We start from the raw sequence: 18,007 nt of genomic DNA, 5'->3' as shown, positions 1-18,007 counted from the left end.
TTAGAGAACACCTGACAAGAGATCAGAGACCATTCCTTCATCCAGAATCTCTCCAGACCCTTTAGATTCCCAGCTCCATGTTGGTGCTTCTCCTCTTCAGTTCACTCCTCTCATGTTCCGTAGGGTTCAGGTCAAAGGACTGGAATGGCTATAGCAGAAGCTTGGTTTTGAGCTCAGTGACCCATTTGTTGTTTTTGAGGTTTGTGTTTGGGTTATTGTACGGTTGGAAGATCCATACATGGCCCATTATAATTTTTCTAACAGAGTCAGTCACTTACTGATTTTTTTTTATCTGTTGGTATTTGATAGAATCCATGATGCCATGTATCTAAACAAGATGTCCAGGACCTCCAGCAGAAATATAGGCCCACAACATCAAAAATACAGCAGTATATTACATTGTACACATGGGGTACTTTTTCCCTCTGTGTTCACCAAACCCATCTTAAGTGTTTGCTGCTAAAAAGCTCATTTCTTAGTTTCATCTGATCATAGAAGCCATTCCCATTTAAAGTTCCAGTCATGGCTGATAACTGAATATGCTTTAGTTTGTTTTTGAATGAGCTAGGAAAATTTTTCTTGTAACCCTCCCAAACAACGTGTTGATGTAGGTTCTGTTTGACAGTTTTTTTAAAAGGATTTCTGAACCAGAGACTCAACTATTTTCTGCAATTCTCCAGCTGTGGTCCTTGGAGAGTCTTTAGCTACTCAAACTCTCCCCATCTCCGCAGATTAGGACGATATAGACACACGTCCTCTTCCAGGCAGTTTTGTAACATTTTCTGTTGGTTTTTTGTTAATTCTTAATTATTGCCCTGATTCTTTGGTTTTTCTCATTGTGATGGATGATTAAGGGAATTTGGGCTTTGTTTTTCCTCCTCTTTATATTTCTGTGAAACAGGAAGCCAGAGCTGGATGATTTCATGTTTATAATCATGCTGGAGTGTTCAAAATTGTGAATATGAATGGGAATATACTTATAAAATATAAGATATTTTACTCATAAGAATTTATAGGGGTGCCAATAATTGTGACCAACAAGTATTTGAGAAAAAACATTTATTTCATAATAATATTTCCCCTCCATTTTAAATTCTTATTATCCAATGAAAGGATACATTTTTGTGAATTTTTTAAATAAAAGACCAAAAGGATTAACAATGCAGATGAATTTTCACAGCCTTTTTTGATCATATTTACCAAGGGGGCCTATATTTTATATATATTATATATATATATATATACATATATACACACACACACACACACACACACACACACACACACACACACACACACACACACATACACACACACACACACACACACACACACACACACATATATATACACACACACACACACTGTATATATATCTATACATCTATATTTGCAGCCAGGGTTTGTTGCAGCCAGTCTCTGTATTTCATGAGAACATTTGAGAAAGCTCTATTAATAGATATCCTTCCACACATGGCACATGCAAATATGTTTGCTGTTTAAGCCTCAGTAATTCTGTGTAATTTAGAGGCAACGGGTGCTCAGATAATCCCCAAATGTACAGCCTTTTAATGCCTAAATGTATGTTTCACAACATTGTTTACATTTTGTAACTACTTTGAGAATGTATAAAAATGTCTTAGTTTTTGACAAATGTCCTGCTATGTTATCTTTCCAAGTTCTACCTCTCTGCTTTAAGCTTCAGACTACTTTACCATGAGATAAACATATCTGCACCATCCATAAAGACTCTTTGTGCCTATCACACACTAACAGGAAGGGTGGAACGGACCAGCAAATGAACGTGGCACTGGAATAAAAGAGGTTTTGAGGGGTATCACATAATTTGATGATTGTTTGCATTACAAAGTCCCAGACAAAGTAAGGGACTCCTTATGGTCAAAACATGGAAAAAGTCAAAACTGAAGCTGCCTTATGTTTAAGGGAAGGATATAGTTTTGGAGGAGAAAATGTTTCTTTGTTTGAGGTCACGCTCACATGAACTCTCACACACAATGAGGTCATCAAGCTCATTTCCTCATCTTAATTTCTAAGGCCAAAGATTTGTTTCCTCTTTCAAAGAAAGCTAACCCTGAGCTAGCATAAATACTGGATAATTCTACCATTTTCTCAAAAAGGACATTTTTGTGCTCTTAATAGAACTGCAAAACCAATTTTGACACAAGGCCAAAAAATGCAGAGCATTCATGGCCATCACAACTCTCCTCACAGACTTGGAAAGTTATAAAGAAAAATTTATTACACACTGGATGGCTAGTTAAAAACACATTTTATACACTGAGTGTAACAATGAGACATTTTTAGTTTTGTTTTGCATAGAACATTTTACCACAGGTAAAAGACAATGTCCTTATTGCTTTCATCCAATACATACCACTAAACATCTGTCATATTTAATTTCACATACTACAAGAAAATAAAATCATGTCAGACAATTTAAGATGTTAATAAACTCATTTGGTTTAGATGGCCCAGTCTAAGCGAACGCGTCCCTGAGAGACCTCAATTTACATAGAGAAAATTAAGGAGTAGTTCACTCATAAATGAAAAATTTGCTAAAAATGTACTCACCGTCAGGATATCCAAGATGTACGGTAGATGAGTTTGTTTCTTTAGTGGAACAGATTTTGAGAAATTTAGCATTATATCACTTGTCCTCCAATGGATTCCCTGTGTAGTGAATGGGTGCCGTCAGAATAAGAGTCCTCATAATTCAGCATCCACATCACTCCAGTTCATCAATTAACATTTTGTGAAGTAAAAGCAAGTGATATACTTTAATGCTAAATTTCTCCAAATCTGTTCCGATGAAGAAACAAACTCACCTATATCTTGGGTGGTCTGAGGGTGAGCAAAGTTTAAGCATTTTTGCATAAACTATTCTTTTAATGTCGGGAAGTGTTACATTAACTTACAGTTAAGATTTGTATTTCACCTGTTTCTTTGAACAAGATATTTGGTAAATGATGATTTGCACATCAAAAATTGTGTGTTCCCTTATAACCTATATTTTATATATGACACAATGCAGCAATACAGAATTTTATGGAAACAAGATTGTTAATTGTGAATTAATGTTATAAAAAGCAAAAGCAGCAGTCTTTTTTAAAATTCCACAGAACTGACACAGTTTGATGAGTATTGACGTTCAGAGCGAGCCCTCACATGGTGGTATACTGACCAAGCGTTTTCTTCAGCTTTTCAGCAATCTATCCAAAAAGAACAAACAAGAATGTTACATATAGTATGTTGCATTACGTATTCAATGTTTATGGTGTCCGTACAAACTGGTATCCCATCACTCACCGTTTCATAGAATTTCACCTGTTCCTCCAGGTAGAACTGCATGAGTCTGTTGTAGTCATAGATACGGTTGCTATGGAAGTGATTCATCTCGGCTAGAGAAACAGATGGCAAGTCTAAGATTACATGTGTGTGACAAACACTACAATTAAGCACACAGGTGCACATATAAAAGATCACTTTGACAAAGGGTCTTTCACTGATAGACAACACTTTACTAACATACCCTGCAATGCATAAGACATGGTGCTGAGGTTCTTTTCCATGATGAGTTTATCTTGTTGGCTAATCTTATTCATCACCACCAAATGATCAGCCTCTTTTACTTTATCAATGGCAGCCTGCGGAAAAAACAAATTGCTTAAACACTAATTAAAAATATATATATACATCACACACACACACTCTCTCTCTCTCTCTCTCTCTCTCTCTCTCTCTCTCTCTCTCTCTCTCTCTCTCTCTCTCTCTCTCTCTCTCTCTCTCTCTCTCTCTCTCTCTCTCTCTCTCTCTCTCTCTCTCTCTCTCTCTCTATATATATATATATATATATACAGTATATATACACATACACATACATACATTTACTACATACATTACTTTTTCATTTAAATAAAACAAACAGTAAAACACTAAATGTAAAAACGTAAAAGGTGAGCGGTTTATACCTTGTGAACTGTTATTGTGTCAGGGAAGCAGCCCAGTAGTCCCTTGTATTCAAGGTTTGTTTCCATCAGGAAGTGTAGATCTTTTTTTGGCTGAGAGACAAGGTTTATCTTATTGAAACAAAAGCTTAAACTTGTGGACAATGCTAAATACAGCAATCATAGATGTTGCTATCACTGGGTAGCCTTGTGGTTACAATTCTATCAAACTGTGAAAATAGCAGCACAGGATGTGAGGAAACTTGCTAATGATGAGTGAATGGCACTGGTAGAAGTTCAAGGACTGAACGGTTTGTTGAAGTATTTATTTGAGGAAATACTGTACTTCTGATACCTGTTCTGCAACAATTTCTGCTATTTCCTCATACGTTTTTCCTGTTGCAGTCAATGCTTCCGTCAGAGTTGATTCCCCTTAAAATAAGGTACAAAAAAAAAAACACATCATCAAAACATGATTAGATAATCATTAGGTAATCAAAAATATTTGTAAATGTAATATTTAAGCTGAGAACATGTCTATGAGGGCATTTGAAAGTTTTCCAGTTTCCTACTTGGGTATGCACTAGTGTTGAAAACTGATGAAAGGTTCTGAAATGCTTTTCCAATCTGCCGATACTCCTTTTGTAATGCTGTTGGTTTAAAAGCAGAAAATTTTTACTATGGACAAATCTCAAGATGGTAACAGTACTGTGGCAATGAGAAAATCTAGTATGTGAACTCACGGCCAGTACATCTCTTCCAGTGAAGATGCCCAACAGCCAGTAGTTCTTTAACACTGTTGTCCATAGATCTAGTAAACTGGCTGTACATTTCATATTTCTGCTCCCTAAAATCACATCATATAAGACAATTGTTTTATTAAATATAATATAATATAATATAATATAATATAATATAATATAATATAATATAATATAATATAATATAATATAAAAAAATATAAAATAATATAATACATATAATTAGAAAGGTCAAAAGAGCAGCATTTTTTATACATAAAAAAAATTTCTTCAGATAATTAGAAAGGTCAAAAGAGCAGCATTTTTTTTACATATATATATTTTTATTAATACAACATAATAGTCTTTACTGTCACTTTTGACCAATTTAATTCTGAATAAACATATCATTACTTTTTTAAAAAGAAAAATCTTACTTACCTCATACGTTTGAATGGCAGTATATATTTATTTATAATTAATCATAATTTGTTATTTTTACAACAATTTTAAATTATTATTAATGTTAAAATATTATATAAATAATAGACAATAATTTTATCAAATTAAAAATATGAAAAAAAAATTATTGAATTAATTTTAGGATAAAGTAATCAAAGGAGTTAAATATAGTCTCACACTTGAGCTGGATCTAACTCTGGGAGCTCTGGATCTATGTTGGAGAAGATTTTCACTCCCACTATTTCATCTTTTTCTGCTCTCCGCTTCCCTAGTTTCCACTCCTAGTAGAAACAACAAATAAAACATAACTTACAAGACTCCCGAACTGCTATGCTGAACTTAACTATTCACTAGTCAAAGTTAATATATTACACTGTAAAACACTTCTCATTCTTTGACTATGCATTTACACCAGTATATTAAACTAAAGTACAGAAGAGCTCTTCAACTGTTTATATATGTTTATATATATATATATATATATATATATATATATATATATATATATATATATATATATATATATATATATATATATATATATGAAAAAAAAATATATATTTACACCAGTATATTAAACTAAAGTACATGTCTATTACTAATATACATATTTTAACAAACACACCTTCTCATCTCTGTAGTTAAGGAAGAGCTGGAAAACTTCACTGTTTGAGATCACTGGATGTCGGCACATGCGGGACATCCAACCCTGCAGGCGTTCCATGCGCATTTTGATAAATTCCTCTTCAAACCGGCCTAAAGAGAAACAGAAGACAGATGCTAGGAAGTTTACCAGCCAAAAAACTTTTTTGGTGATTATGAAAAGAACAAAATGGCAAGGTGGTGCAAGAAGCTTTTCTAACCACTATTACTCTTTTGCTTTATTCACCTGTAACTTGTTTGTCAGGTAGACATGGGATTGGCAGAGCACAGGCAAACTTCTCCACGAGCCTCTCATATAACCAGTCAAAGTGTTTGTATCTGTGATTGACCGGTCTGTTTGTAGTCTGAAAAAAAATAAAAAAATACCAAGACTTGTTAGCAAAAGAATTAAAGTGAGTCAATATTATTATTAAGTAGGTGCTTCAAAGGAACTTACATTAGGTGTGACCTGGTATTCAATGTAGCTCTTCAGGCCGTACATTTTTGACCCCTTTTTGGGATCAGCCACTACACAATCTAACTGTGTTTGTGGATACAACCATACTGGACCCACCTCGCCCGTCTGCAAAATAAACATTCCTCCTGTTAATGTATCCATTCACCATAGCACTTAAAACAAACCCAAGACTGTTTGATTATTCTTTTATCCAGAAGAACTATCTAACTATCTAATCAATCTTCAGGCATGGGATCAAATCACATGACGAAGTCAAATAGCTTACATAAATTGGGAGTCTTTCATCTCCTTTAGCTATGTGCTTTGTAAGCAGATACACTTCTGGATTTGGAGTCTTAGAGAACCCTGGAAACCTATGGGAAAAGATGGGATTGGCATTTGTAAAGTTTATTTAATTAATGAAATATTAATATTGGTAGTTATCAAAAGTAAAAAGTTACTTGTTGAGGGATAATTTCATAGTAGAGTGACCCCCAGCCCGTTGCATCGTTCCGCCCTCTTCCACCTGTGAGCCTCCATAGCCGCCTGTCGACTTTCCATCATCGGAATCATCGTCCCATTCCTCATCGAAGGAATACACAGAACCTACAGTCATGTGACACAACAATCACCATCACAGAGAGTAACAGAATAACAGACTGAAAAACTAAACTTCGGTGTATATCAAAATCCTGAAACAATTTTTACACATCATACAGAAATGCATTTAATTTTTTCAAAAGTATTAACATAACTAACATCCTTTTTCCTACTTACATTAATATTTCCTACTTATACAAGGAGGCCATACTAGAGAACCTTTGCATTCCAAGATCCTGATTCAGAAGATTCAGCAGTGCATTTTAACCATTTTCAAAAAAAGACTATAAAAGCTATCATGAAATGACATATTAAGATATATATTATTTCCATAATACACAATTTTTAAATGTGTATGCTAAAGTGTACTTCTTTTTCACAAGAGTATTCATACTGGAAAGCAAATGGAAGGGCCAGAATAGGTTCTGCTTCCTTGTGCCAATGTATATAAACCATTATGGTATACATCCGATTGTATATATACCAAATGTGCGAAGCAGAACAACCCTGCTGTGTAACAGGCAAAGACAACAAAGACAACTGTAGTGATGACTATACCTTACCACTGAAATTATCCACTTACTTCCACATACAGTACTTGGCTACCTAAAGTACATAAAGGGCTTATTTATGACTTTATCTATGGTGTGCTGAAAGAGAAAGTTCAAAGTCTTCATAACAAAGCTGATAACACAAACAACATGACGTAATGTTGTAGACAGTAAAGCAGCAACATCGCTGAGGAGCTCCTTCTGTTCCAGAATGTACATGTGCCCTAATAACAAATACGTAACTATACACTTTCACACAGGAGGAGCTTAAACTTGAGCTTGGTTTTATGGCTACCATTAAAAATTGTGCAATATTATTACAATTGAACCGTTTTCTATTATAATGCATTTTGAAATGTAATTTTTTTTGTGAATAACAAAGCTGTATTTTCCGCAGCCATTACACCAGGTTTCAGTGTTTGCATGATCCTTTAGAAATCATTCTAATATGCTGAGTGTTTAAAAAAACATTTCTTATTATTATGAATGCTAAAAACAGTTGTGCTGCTTAATATTTTTGTGGAAATTATACCACTTTTTTTTCAGGATTCGTTGATGAATAGAAAGTTCAAAAAATATAGCATTTATCCAACATCCCCCATAAGGGTTATCCTCTAGTCTACGGGGTCACTGAAGTCTAGAATTATATTTATTTGTCTTTAATGACAGTTTTGATAAACGTAATGCTTCCTTTCACAGCACTCAAACACCTGGGTTCGTTTGATGTAAGGTTTGTTTTGATAATGTGAACTGCGGCACTGTAAGCAGTGAGAAATTAAGAATTTCATTCGAATCCTTCATACTTGTGAAACAAAACATTAAAAATCCAAAAAAAACAAACAAAAAATTTAACCAAAAAATCCAAAAGTACCAAGCAAGCCATGGTATCAATCCATTTCACCATCTTCTCCTGCATCTAGTTGTTACCCATAATACAGCTGGCACTCTGATGATGCAAACGTACACTAAACACAATCCAGTGGGGGCAGGAGGAGGAAAGATCAAATAAATCCTGCATCAGGACATGCAATCAAACCAAGTGTGAAAGCACCCTTTTCTTTAAATAAAAATACATATTGACACCAAACTTTTGAACGGAAGTATAGATAATTATAGACAGATAATCAAATGTTTCATGGAGGTTGTACTGTAAATGATCTCCACTTACCATTATTGCCTACGGGTTCCTGTTCAGCTTGGTTCCAGTTGTTCACAGGGTTGTTGTTGGACCATGCTGTGGCACTCCAAGGCTCATTCCCATTAACTGCCTACATGCACATAAAATACAACATTAAATCATTCTTTTAAACAAATCTACAATCCATTCTGACCCTTAATACATTTGATTTGCCATTTTGTAGGTAGTGAAGTTGCTGGTATACAGGTTGTTATTTTGAGTCTGGATTCTATCAGCTCTTTCCCACAATCTCCTACCGATAGCTGTGCTGGAACTGTTCAAGTGTCTCCTCAAATGATGAATAACCAAATTCACTACAATTTAAGGAACATTAGGTTCTTCCTTCCACCGACTTCATTTTTTAGGCTCCATCAATATCATTCATATATCACAACTATATTACAGAGATTCACTCTTGATGGGATGGCTACATAACCAAAATAAAGCTGCCTTGTTCATATTCAAATTCTCACATAATATTTGCTTGTGTGTCTCCATTAACCCCATGACACCATGTCTGAAATATAACATACAAAACAGATTTGGCCAATGTCACCTAAAACCAATGCAGCAGTGATATTTCAGTACTTAGACATTCCTGTAAACTAAAGATCTATTCAAGATGCTCCTTAATTAGTCACTGCAACAACTGTTGCTAATAACGCATATTCCATTTTAATTTATCATCTGCTTAAAGCAAGACAATTACACTCAGCATAAGCACATGACATGGAACAAATTAGAAACATTTTTTGAATTAACAACCTTAGTGGAAAAAAAAAAAATCCTAAAATGTATTTGAAATACTTTTATTTCATGCTAAAATTCATTTACATATTAATGTACTTAATAAAAATACCCTGCAATTGTACTTTTTTTAATATACTAAACTGGTATTCTTAAAGTCTGCTTAATTGGATCAACTAATTTTTATGTACTTTAATTGTGCGGAAGTTGTGCCGAGGTCCAACTAAAGATATACTGAAGTTTATTTGATTGCTTAAGGAACTATTACAAGTATACTTTAGGTACACTTTAAATATCTTGCATTTAAAGAACAAAATTATTAAAAAAATCATACAATATTGATATTAAAACACACTTAAGGCATAATATTAAGAAATGTGTATTGTGCACAAGTAGTACTCCAAATAAAATTATATCATTAAGTCTCAAGTGATATGTAAGTAAATATGTTAATAGATCTGAACTATACTTAGTATGAAATAAATACATTTTAAATATATTACTTTTTTACTAGGGAGTGTAAAACCGCAATAATGAGAATCAACCTGCCATATTAGAGGTTACTTCACAAACCATGAATCGCATAACTAAAAAGAAGTACAAATAACCTTACTTAATTGAGATTCTCAAAGCGTAGAAAACATTTGGAGAAACCATTAATGTTTACTCATAATGGAAAAAGTCAATGACAACAATTTATGAGTTTCTATTCTTAAATGGCTGATGGTCACAAATGAATTGAATATATGGTATAAAAATAAAGTTCTCTCAAATCTGCAACAAAAGGCCTGGATGTGTTTTAAGAACTAAAAGGCCCTTGAGTCCGTCTCTGTCCATTAGTCTAAGACTTAATGGTCAATTCCATCAATAGACATGACCTTGATGCTGCTAAAGACTAGCTCCCAGCCACGCAAAACCATTTGTCTCGCTTCCTAGCCTCACCAAATAAGACCACTATACCAATTTTCCCTGAGCACAACATTACTCATGTGTTTATCGTTATTAGTACTTTGGTGTTGTGGATCACTCTAAATGTCACCGAGTCACTGAAGGTTGATGGAAACGTTAAGTCATTAGATACATCTTTTCACCACTTGTACCATTTGCTCAGTTTTTTTGCAAATGTTCCTGTCCTCTTGACCAGCTTCAACTCATGGAGGTCAATTCAGTATATGGCTATCCAATGAGTAACATCTACGGCCGGACTACCTTGTTGAGTATATTCAATTAGTAAATTGAATTTAATTGCAAAATTGAATTTTAATTTAAAGGGATACTCCACCCCAAAATGAAAATTTTGTCATTAATCACTTACCTCCATGTCGTTCAAAACCCGTAAAAGCTCCATTAGTCTTTTGAACACAATTAAAGATATTTTGGATGAAAACCGAGAGGCTTGATACTGTCCCATAGACTGCCAAGTAAATAACAGTGTCAAGGTCCATAAAAAGTATGAAAGTTGTAGTCAGAATAGTCCATCTGCCATCAGACGTGAAATCTGGGTTATAACAAGCGACGGGAACACTTTTTGTCAGCAAAGAAAACAAAAATAATGACTTTATTCAATATTCATTTGTCAGCAGTCTCCTCTGTGTCTCTTCATTTCACCGTATGCTGTGTATGCTCTTCTGTATCACCCACGCCACAAGGATGCGCTGTTTTCTTTCAAATCAAAGATAAATACACGTAGAAACAGTGCATCCTTGTGGCACGGATGATACAGAAGAGCATACGCTGATATGGAGAGACACAGAGGAGACCGTTGACAAAGGAATTGTTGAATAAAGTCGTTATTTATGTTTTCTTCGCTTACAAAAAGTGTTCCCGTCGCTTCATATAACCCAGATGGCAGATGGAGTTTTATGACGGCGACTTTCATACCTTTTATGGACCTTGACAGTGTTATTTACTTGGCAGTCTATGGGACAGTCACAGGCCTCCCGGTTTTTATATGTTAAATTTTGTTCTGAAGACAAAGGGAGCTTTTACGGGTTTGGAACGACATGGGGGTAAGTGATTAATGACAAAATTTTCATTTTGGGGTGGAGTATCCCTTTAAGTATCTGTATAAATCACACAAGAACCACAAATTATAGCAAGAACAATTAACGGGGGAAAAAAAAAAACTGAATCCATGACCAGTACCAGTCTAGTTTAGACACATTTAATCATTTTTTCTTAATATTACTTTGCACTTTTTATAATGATACAAAACTATGAAATAACACAAATGGAAGAATGGAAATATCATGACAACCAAAAATGCTAAACATTTTATACTATTTTAACTTTTCCTTTACAATCCAATTCACCCCCAAGTAAAAAGATATTCATTCTAGCATATATTTCATTGGTTAAAAAACAAAAACAAATCCATTATTAGGCATTGTCCTGATTTTATTCTTCCTAAAATTTGATTCTGTCCTTAAAAGATGGTGAGCCTGATCCAAGTTTAATGGTGAGACAGATTTCTCTTCTCATCTATCTGCACACTGCTTCACATTTAAATATTATTGCATGCACAATGACGCTGTGCACATCACAAAGTGTGGACATCTGACAACCTTCTAAGAGAAAGAGCGGTAGAGAGTACAAGAGACACAAAGAGAGAGGGAGAGACGGGTCCTCGTGCCTAATGTCCCAAGCCATAATGAGGCCCATTTACTGTCATTCTCCTGCTTTCACAGGAAATGGATTTCAACTGCAAATGACACATAGGACCTTTGTGCATGTTATGCTCACAAGAATTCTCATTATGAGAATGGATTTCTAGTAAAAGTTGGTTGTGAAAATGAGGAAGCAAAACTGATATTTGAATAGTGGGATTTTTCTTGGTTGTGGCTACTTATTTTTACTGAGACCTGCTTTACATTTCATTTGAAGAAGTGTGGAACATTTCAAACATCTGAGGTAGAACTTCCTACAGCACATGCTCACCACAACTTCTTCAAATAAGATTATGAACAAAGAGTAAAACAGATGGTTTAGTTGATGTGGTACCTGAGAGTTTTCTGAACTGCTGGTGTAACCTTGATTGTGAGCATCAATGTGCTGTGTGGCTTGTGTGTTACTTGATGCTTGTGTGGAACCAGGGTTGATCTGCCAACATAAAAATATATAAATAAAAATATTCATGAAAAACGCAACCTGGTATGTAAAAAATTAAACTCTGAAATAATGTATATTTTTTGTCAAATCCTGTCCGTGCCTTTTACAGTCCATGCATACAGTACATAACTCAAAATATTCCCTCCATATGAATCAATAACAAGAAATCATTCAAATGTCATTACGCCTGAGGCATGCTGACTGTATATTTACATGAAGGCCACACTGGGAATATGTTAAACATCTTGGTAATTAGGGTACAAAGATAGACATGCTGCACAGAACATGTGGGAATATTCTGCATCTGTAATAAAAGTAAGCCAAATACGTAATTAAACCTTTAATCAGTAACATTTTATATCTTCTAATTAGACTACAGCTCAGAAAACACACACGCATTTAATGATTTCTCTTGATTTCAATGATGTGATACTACTAGAAAAACACAAGAAAATCAGAAAAATACTGGTTTTAGTAAATCAGCTCAGCAAATGGAATAACACTCTGCACACTGATGTGGTCTAGATAGACAGTAGATAAAGTTTGCTTTCATTTTGTCCTTCCCCTCTCTATGGTACTAAAAATAATCCCACACAATTTTCTAATTTCATCCAATGCTCTGTACAAAGAAGTGAGATCGAAAACAAAGCTGATAATTAGGATGGTCTTTACCTCAATATAGTCCTCGGGCACCAGGCCTACAGTTCCTCTGGAATTCTGAGCCTCTACCCAGCCACCACCTACATTCTACATAAAACAAAGCAACAGAGAATACTTTTCATTTAAAATGTCAATTGTTTCTGTGATGGCCTAGCTGAATTCAGCATCACATGATCCTTCAGAAATCATTCTAATATGCTGATTTGCTACACAATAAACAATAATATAACAACATAATACTCATTAGTCACTTTAGATCAATTTAATGCATTATAGCTGAATAAATGTGTTAATTTCTTTAAAAAATAAAAAGAAAAAAAAATAAACTCCTAATGAAAAATCTTACCGAACCAAACTTTTGAAAGGTAGTGCATATATAATGTTTTCTTTGTCTATCGCCAAGTGCCTGTCTTGAAACAGTGCTGTAGCTTAGGATATCCTCACCTGGTTAGTGACCGTGAGTATTTCACCTTCTTTAACAGTCAGCTCATTGTTGCCAGGCTCAGCAGTAAAGTCATATAATACCTGAGCCTGAACACATCAAACACATGGGTAACACAGAACAGTAACTGCATGAATATTTCAGTATGGCATGGCTAAAACTTTCACCTCTGTTTTTGATACTGAAAAAGACTAAAACACTTCAATCTAATTATGTCTGTAGATGTTACATGTGTAACAATATATCACATTAAAAACATAAAGCTAAGCTTGTAAGTGATTCCACATCAACTCCAAGAATAATATAAACACATTTCCATTTTTGCTAATGAATGCACACAGGTCCCAAATGAGAATATTATGATGAAACACTTTTTTTTTTTTAAACAGCAATGTTTAAAAAAGCTATATGCTGGAAGATTTTATAGCCTCATTTCCGCATATGAGGGCTCATCTGCATGACCGACCATCACACAACACAGCCAACATGTAAACATGTTGAGTGTTTATCTCTATCAAAACGATGTGCTTACTTATATGATAATGCTGACAAATCATTGTACATGGGATGACATGTTCCCTTGGGTTCTGTTCCTGACAGGATGCACCATGTTCCTGTTCACAGCAACAAGGTGGACACAGGCGTCCCAAATAGCTTGTCTTTTTGTGACATGAGGTTCCTACCTACAGCATTTTGTGGTAGGTTTTGAGTTGGCTGACTGTTTTCGTATATTGGTACCCAAATGACTCAGAACCTCCATATAATGCCCACGAATCCTACTAATGCAGCTCGTTAGGTTTTGACACCGCAAGTTTTTTATATTTTAATTAAGTGTAAGTGATTTTTCAAAACTCTTTTCAGTAATACATTTTCAATACTAATTCCAAACAGATAATAGCAATATACATACAATCTCTAAGTAACAGCCTTAATACACTTACTGTAGCACAACTTGTCATTTGCATCTGCTTTCATTTTTTTTTTTTTTATAAATGTAACCAATTTAACTATTTTAATCATTTAATCTAACTGATCTTTATGGTTATTGTCAAATCATGCTTTTTTGTAAGTCTTAAAATTCTCAATTAATACTTGTTACAATAAAGACAATTTATCACATAATCTAACCACTGAGTGTTTACAATATACTTTCAAAATGTGTGTTTCGATTTGCAGTGTCAACACAGAGCAGGAAAGACTGCAAGCGAGAGGTACCAATCAATGACTTGTGCACAAGAGCCCATCAGAAATGCCAAGGAGGTGGGCATGGGCCCCATTAAAAATATGGACATCATGAAATTGATGCGTCAAATAAAGTCTATAATGTCTTTTAACAGTATACTGCTTGATAACCATTGACTAATTTACTCTAACTAACCTCAATCTGAAAAGGTCACCTACAGTATTCTATCAGTTCAGACCATTTTATAAAGAAAAACAGCAAGTCTGCAAGCTATGCAGCACAGTAGTAAGGATTAAAATTTAAATGCTCAATGAATTAGTGCAAGTGCTTACTTCTTTCAAAATGCTTACAGTATCATTTACAGTCTAAACATGCTCTTATTACATATCAAAATAATCTCATGTTTTTACTGTGTATACACCACAAAAAGGAGAATAGCAAACCAACCAAACAACCACCATGTGTTCAGTTTGAATCTTGTATAAGAGTTTTGAAAATGTACCACATACTTCGTGAAAAGAAAAAGAAAAAAAAAAAAGAAAAAAAAGACTCAATGGTGTTGTATAAAAAAAAAAAAAACTTGAGCCATTCCTGTACATCGTGACATAATTAACTTAACGTGACTCAATGGTGTTGTATACATGCTAGAAAAATTAATGAATTAATGAATGATTAAGTCCCAAAATGTGCACATAGGCCTACCACTTACTAAATTAATTCTAGTTTCGTGTCATAATTCTCAGTTTAGTTTGTCGCAGCAACGATTCAGAGCATAATTCATTTGGAACCTATTATACTGATAAAGTAACTTTTTTTCCACTCCATTAATCAAATTCGATTCGAGGGATTCAGGACGTGTCAATGTTTTCTTGATCCGAGAACCGGTCAGTCAGTGAATGAATTGTATAAACCGGTTCAAATGATTCATTGAGAAGAACCGACTCAATAGAATTCGTTTAGGATTGGTTTTTCAAACAGTGTACAGCAGTGTACTTCAGTTCAAATAAAGTCACATTGACCTATTAACTAAACTCCTTCTAAACTACTCAACATTTCGTTAGAATTCGTTTCATAGACATAACTCTCGTTGTAATACAGCCTATTTCATCGGTGGTATGAAATACAACCATCGGGGTGGTAATTTTACTTAACAGTACAGTCCATTACTAAAGTAACACTGATGAACTTTGTCTGCAACGTGCAACAGTTCGTATGAGACAAATGCGTCATTTCATTAGTGTTTATCCCAGTGTTATGCCAAAACTTACCTTCACTGCCATCGTGGTGTCAATAATTTAATCACCATTAACATGCGATATGAGCTCTTAAAATAAACAAAACGTAGTAAAACAAACCTTTCTGTCCCTAAAAGAAGCGAAAATGACGGGTTTGTTTGTGTTATGCAGCACTGACCGCATTCGATTAGCAAAACATAGCTCGATAAAATCCAGTTATCTGACCCACATAATAAGATATGGGCGTTGAAAATGCAGACGTTTCGCCCTCTTTCCCTAACTCAGACCCGGAAAACTTCAGCACATTGGCCTCAAAATGTGTGACTTCTTGAGCAGTTGGAGCAGCGCTCTTCCTCCAACTCACACACCGCCCAGTAAAGCTCAAGTAAACAACAGACACATTATGCAATGAAACACTGGATTTCAGCATTTATTTAAATGTTGTAAAACGTATTATATATTGATAGTATTATGATTATTACTTTTATTAGTTATTAAGCTCTTTAATTTAACACAAGCATTTTATTTAAAACCCTTATGTTATTGTAGCAGTGAAACATTGTGATAGTGCTAAGGCGTGTCAGAGCAGGTTTGTTGAGGGAATGGCTTCTTCAGGGAAGGAGTAGCCTACTGCCACTGCCACGCTATACTGGTAGAGTAGGAATAGTGGTGAGAAAAAATAGAAAATATAAGCTGCAACAAAGAATGAGGTAAGATCGCCATCTACTGGTCTTTAAAGGTAAAGTCACATTTCCAAAGCTAGTGTTTTTCATTCAGCGCTTAATCAATGACGTATGTCGTATGCCATTGAATTCCTTTTAGATTTTTGGACCGTTTATATTTAGCCTATGTTGTGTGAATAGAGTAGGCTATACACACACACAATATATATATATATATATATATATATATATATATACAATGTTTAGAGGCACTGACATTTGTATTAAAGTAAATTAATACTTGTTTGTTTTTGCTCATAACTCCTATAAAGAGATTTATAATGTAAGCAATTGATATTTTGAGGAAGCTGTCATCTGCCTTCTGCTTGTTTTCTATGACAGTAGTGCAAAACACACACACACACACACACACACACACACACACACACACACACACACACACACACACACACACACACACACACAGAGAGAGAGAGAGAGAGAGAGACACACACACATACACACACACACACACACTGCATTGCACACTAATTTTTGTCCATGTAAATCTAAATATAATAAATGTAAATAATAAATAATAAAACATAAATATATAAAACAATCATGTACACACACACACACACACACACACACAAATACACATACATCTCAGTGACATCTATTTGATGTGTGTGTTTACATCTGGAAGACATCACTTTTAGAGTGTTTGCTCATCTGCAATATCTCTAAGCTGTTTCCTGTCTGATGTTAAATAGACATTTAGAAAATGTCTTTAAGATGTTTATGAATTCGAATATATGTAAAACTGACGTCTCAATCTTAAAGACGTTTATCAGATGTTTGTACACAGTAGATGCTTTTCAAATGAAGTGCTCTTTAACAGACACCTTGCATCATATATTAGCACATTACACTTGAGTAATGGCTGCTGAAAATTGGGTTTTGCGAAAAAACAACAACAAAAAAACTTCTTAATCTATCTATCTATCTATCTATCTATCTATCTATCTATCTATCTATCTATCTATCTATCTATCTATCTATCTAGTCTGTCTGTCTGTCTGTCTATTTATCTATCTATATCTGTCTATTTGTTTAAAGTTGAGAGCAGACAATACAAGCACATTTGAAAGACATGAAGTAGGTGAATATGTGTGCATGTAAGCTCATGACACCGATGATTTACTGGAATACAGTCCCACCGGAGCAGAACTCCCTCAGTTGCCTAGGGAGATTCCCAGTTTGGTGAAGGTTATGTGGTCATTTTCAAGGCTTTGTGTGTGTGTGTGTCTGAGTGAGGGAGTGGGAGACAGAGGGGTTGGGTGGGTTTGGGGTCAGGATGCCAGCAGCTGCTC

At 34.7% G+C, this 18,007-nt stretch overlaps 1 protein-coding gene across 1 annotated transcript; it reads right to left on the bottom strand.

Moving 5' to 3' along the window:
* Positions 1-2,234: 2,234 nt before the first annotated feature.
* Positions 2,235-16,354, bottom strand: LOC109047266 (sorting nexin-9-like). The gene is made up of 18 exons (XM_042774201.1): positions 16,003-16,354; positions 13,554-13,640; positions 13,122-13,196; positions 12,342-12,440; positions 8,586-8,685; positions 6,728-6,872; positions 6,553-6,640; positions 6,267-6,392; positions 6,057-6,174; positions 5,793-5,923; positions 5,345-5,448; positions 4,709-4,812; positions 4,538-4,615; positions 4,321-4,397; positions 3,990-4,079; positions 3,551-3,665; positions 3,328-3,419; positions 2,235-3,230 (listed from the first exon to the last, which is right to left on the bottom strand). The coding sequence occupies exons 1-18, from the start codon at positions 16,012-16,014 to the stop codon at positions 3,183-3,185; spliced, it is 1,689 nt and encodes a 562-aa protein (XP_042630135.1). The 5' UTR covers positions 16,015-16,354; the 3' UTR covers positions 2,235-3,182.
* Between the last annotated feature and the right edge of the window lie 1,653 nt (positions 16,355-18,007).

The sequence above is a fragment of the Cyprinus carpio genome, chromosome A17 (genome assembly GCF_018340385.1).
Source record: "Cyprinus carpio isolate SPL01 chromosome A17, ASM1834038v1, whole genome shotgun sequence".
Classification (NCBI taxonomy): domain Eukaryota; kingdom Metazoa; phylum Chordata; class Actinopteri; order Cypriniformes; family Cyprinidae; genus Cyprinus; species Cyprinus carpio.
This window is presented reverse-complemented; position numbering and strand designations above follow the sequence as displayed.

Bases quoted from the DNA above. Each gene is read 5' to 3' on its own strand.
- LOC109047266 (XM_042774201.1), bottom strand. The intron at 13,197-13,553 runs GTGAGGATATCC...TGTTTTATGTAG, and splicing joins TACTCACGGTCACTAACCAG to AATGTAGGTGGTGGCTGGGT. The intron at 4,080-4,320 runs GTATCAGAAGTA...CTTGTCTCTCAG, and splicing joins CAGAAATTGTTGCAGAACAG to CCAAAAAAAGATCTACACTT.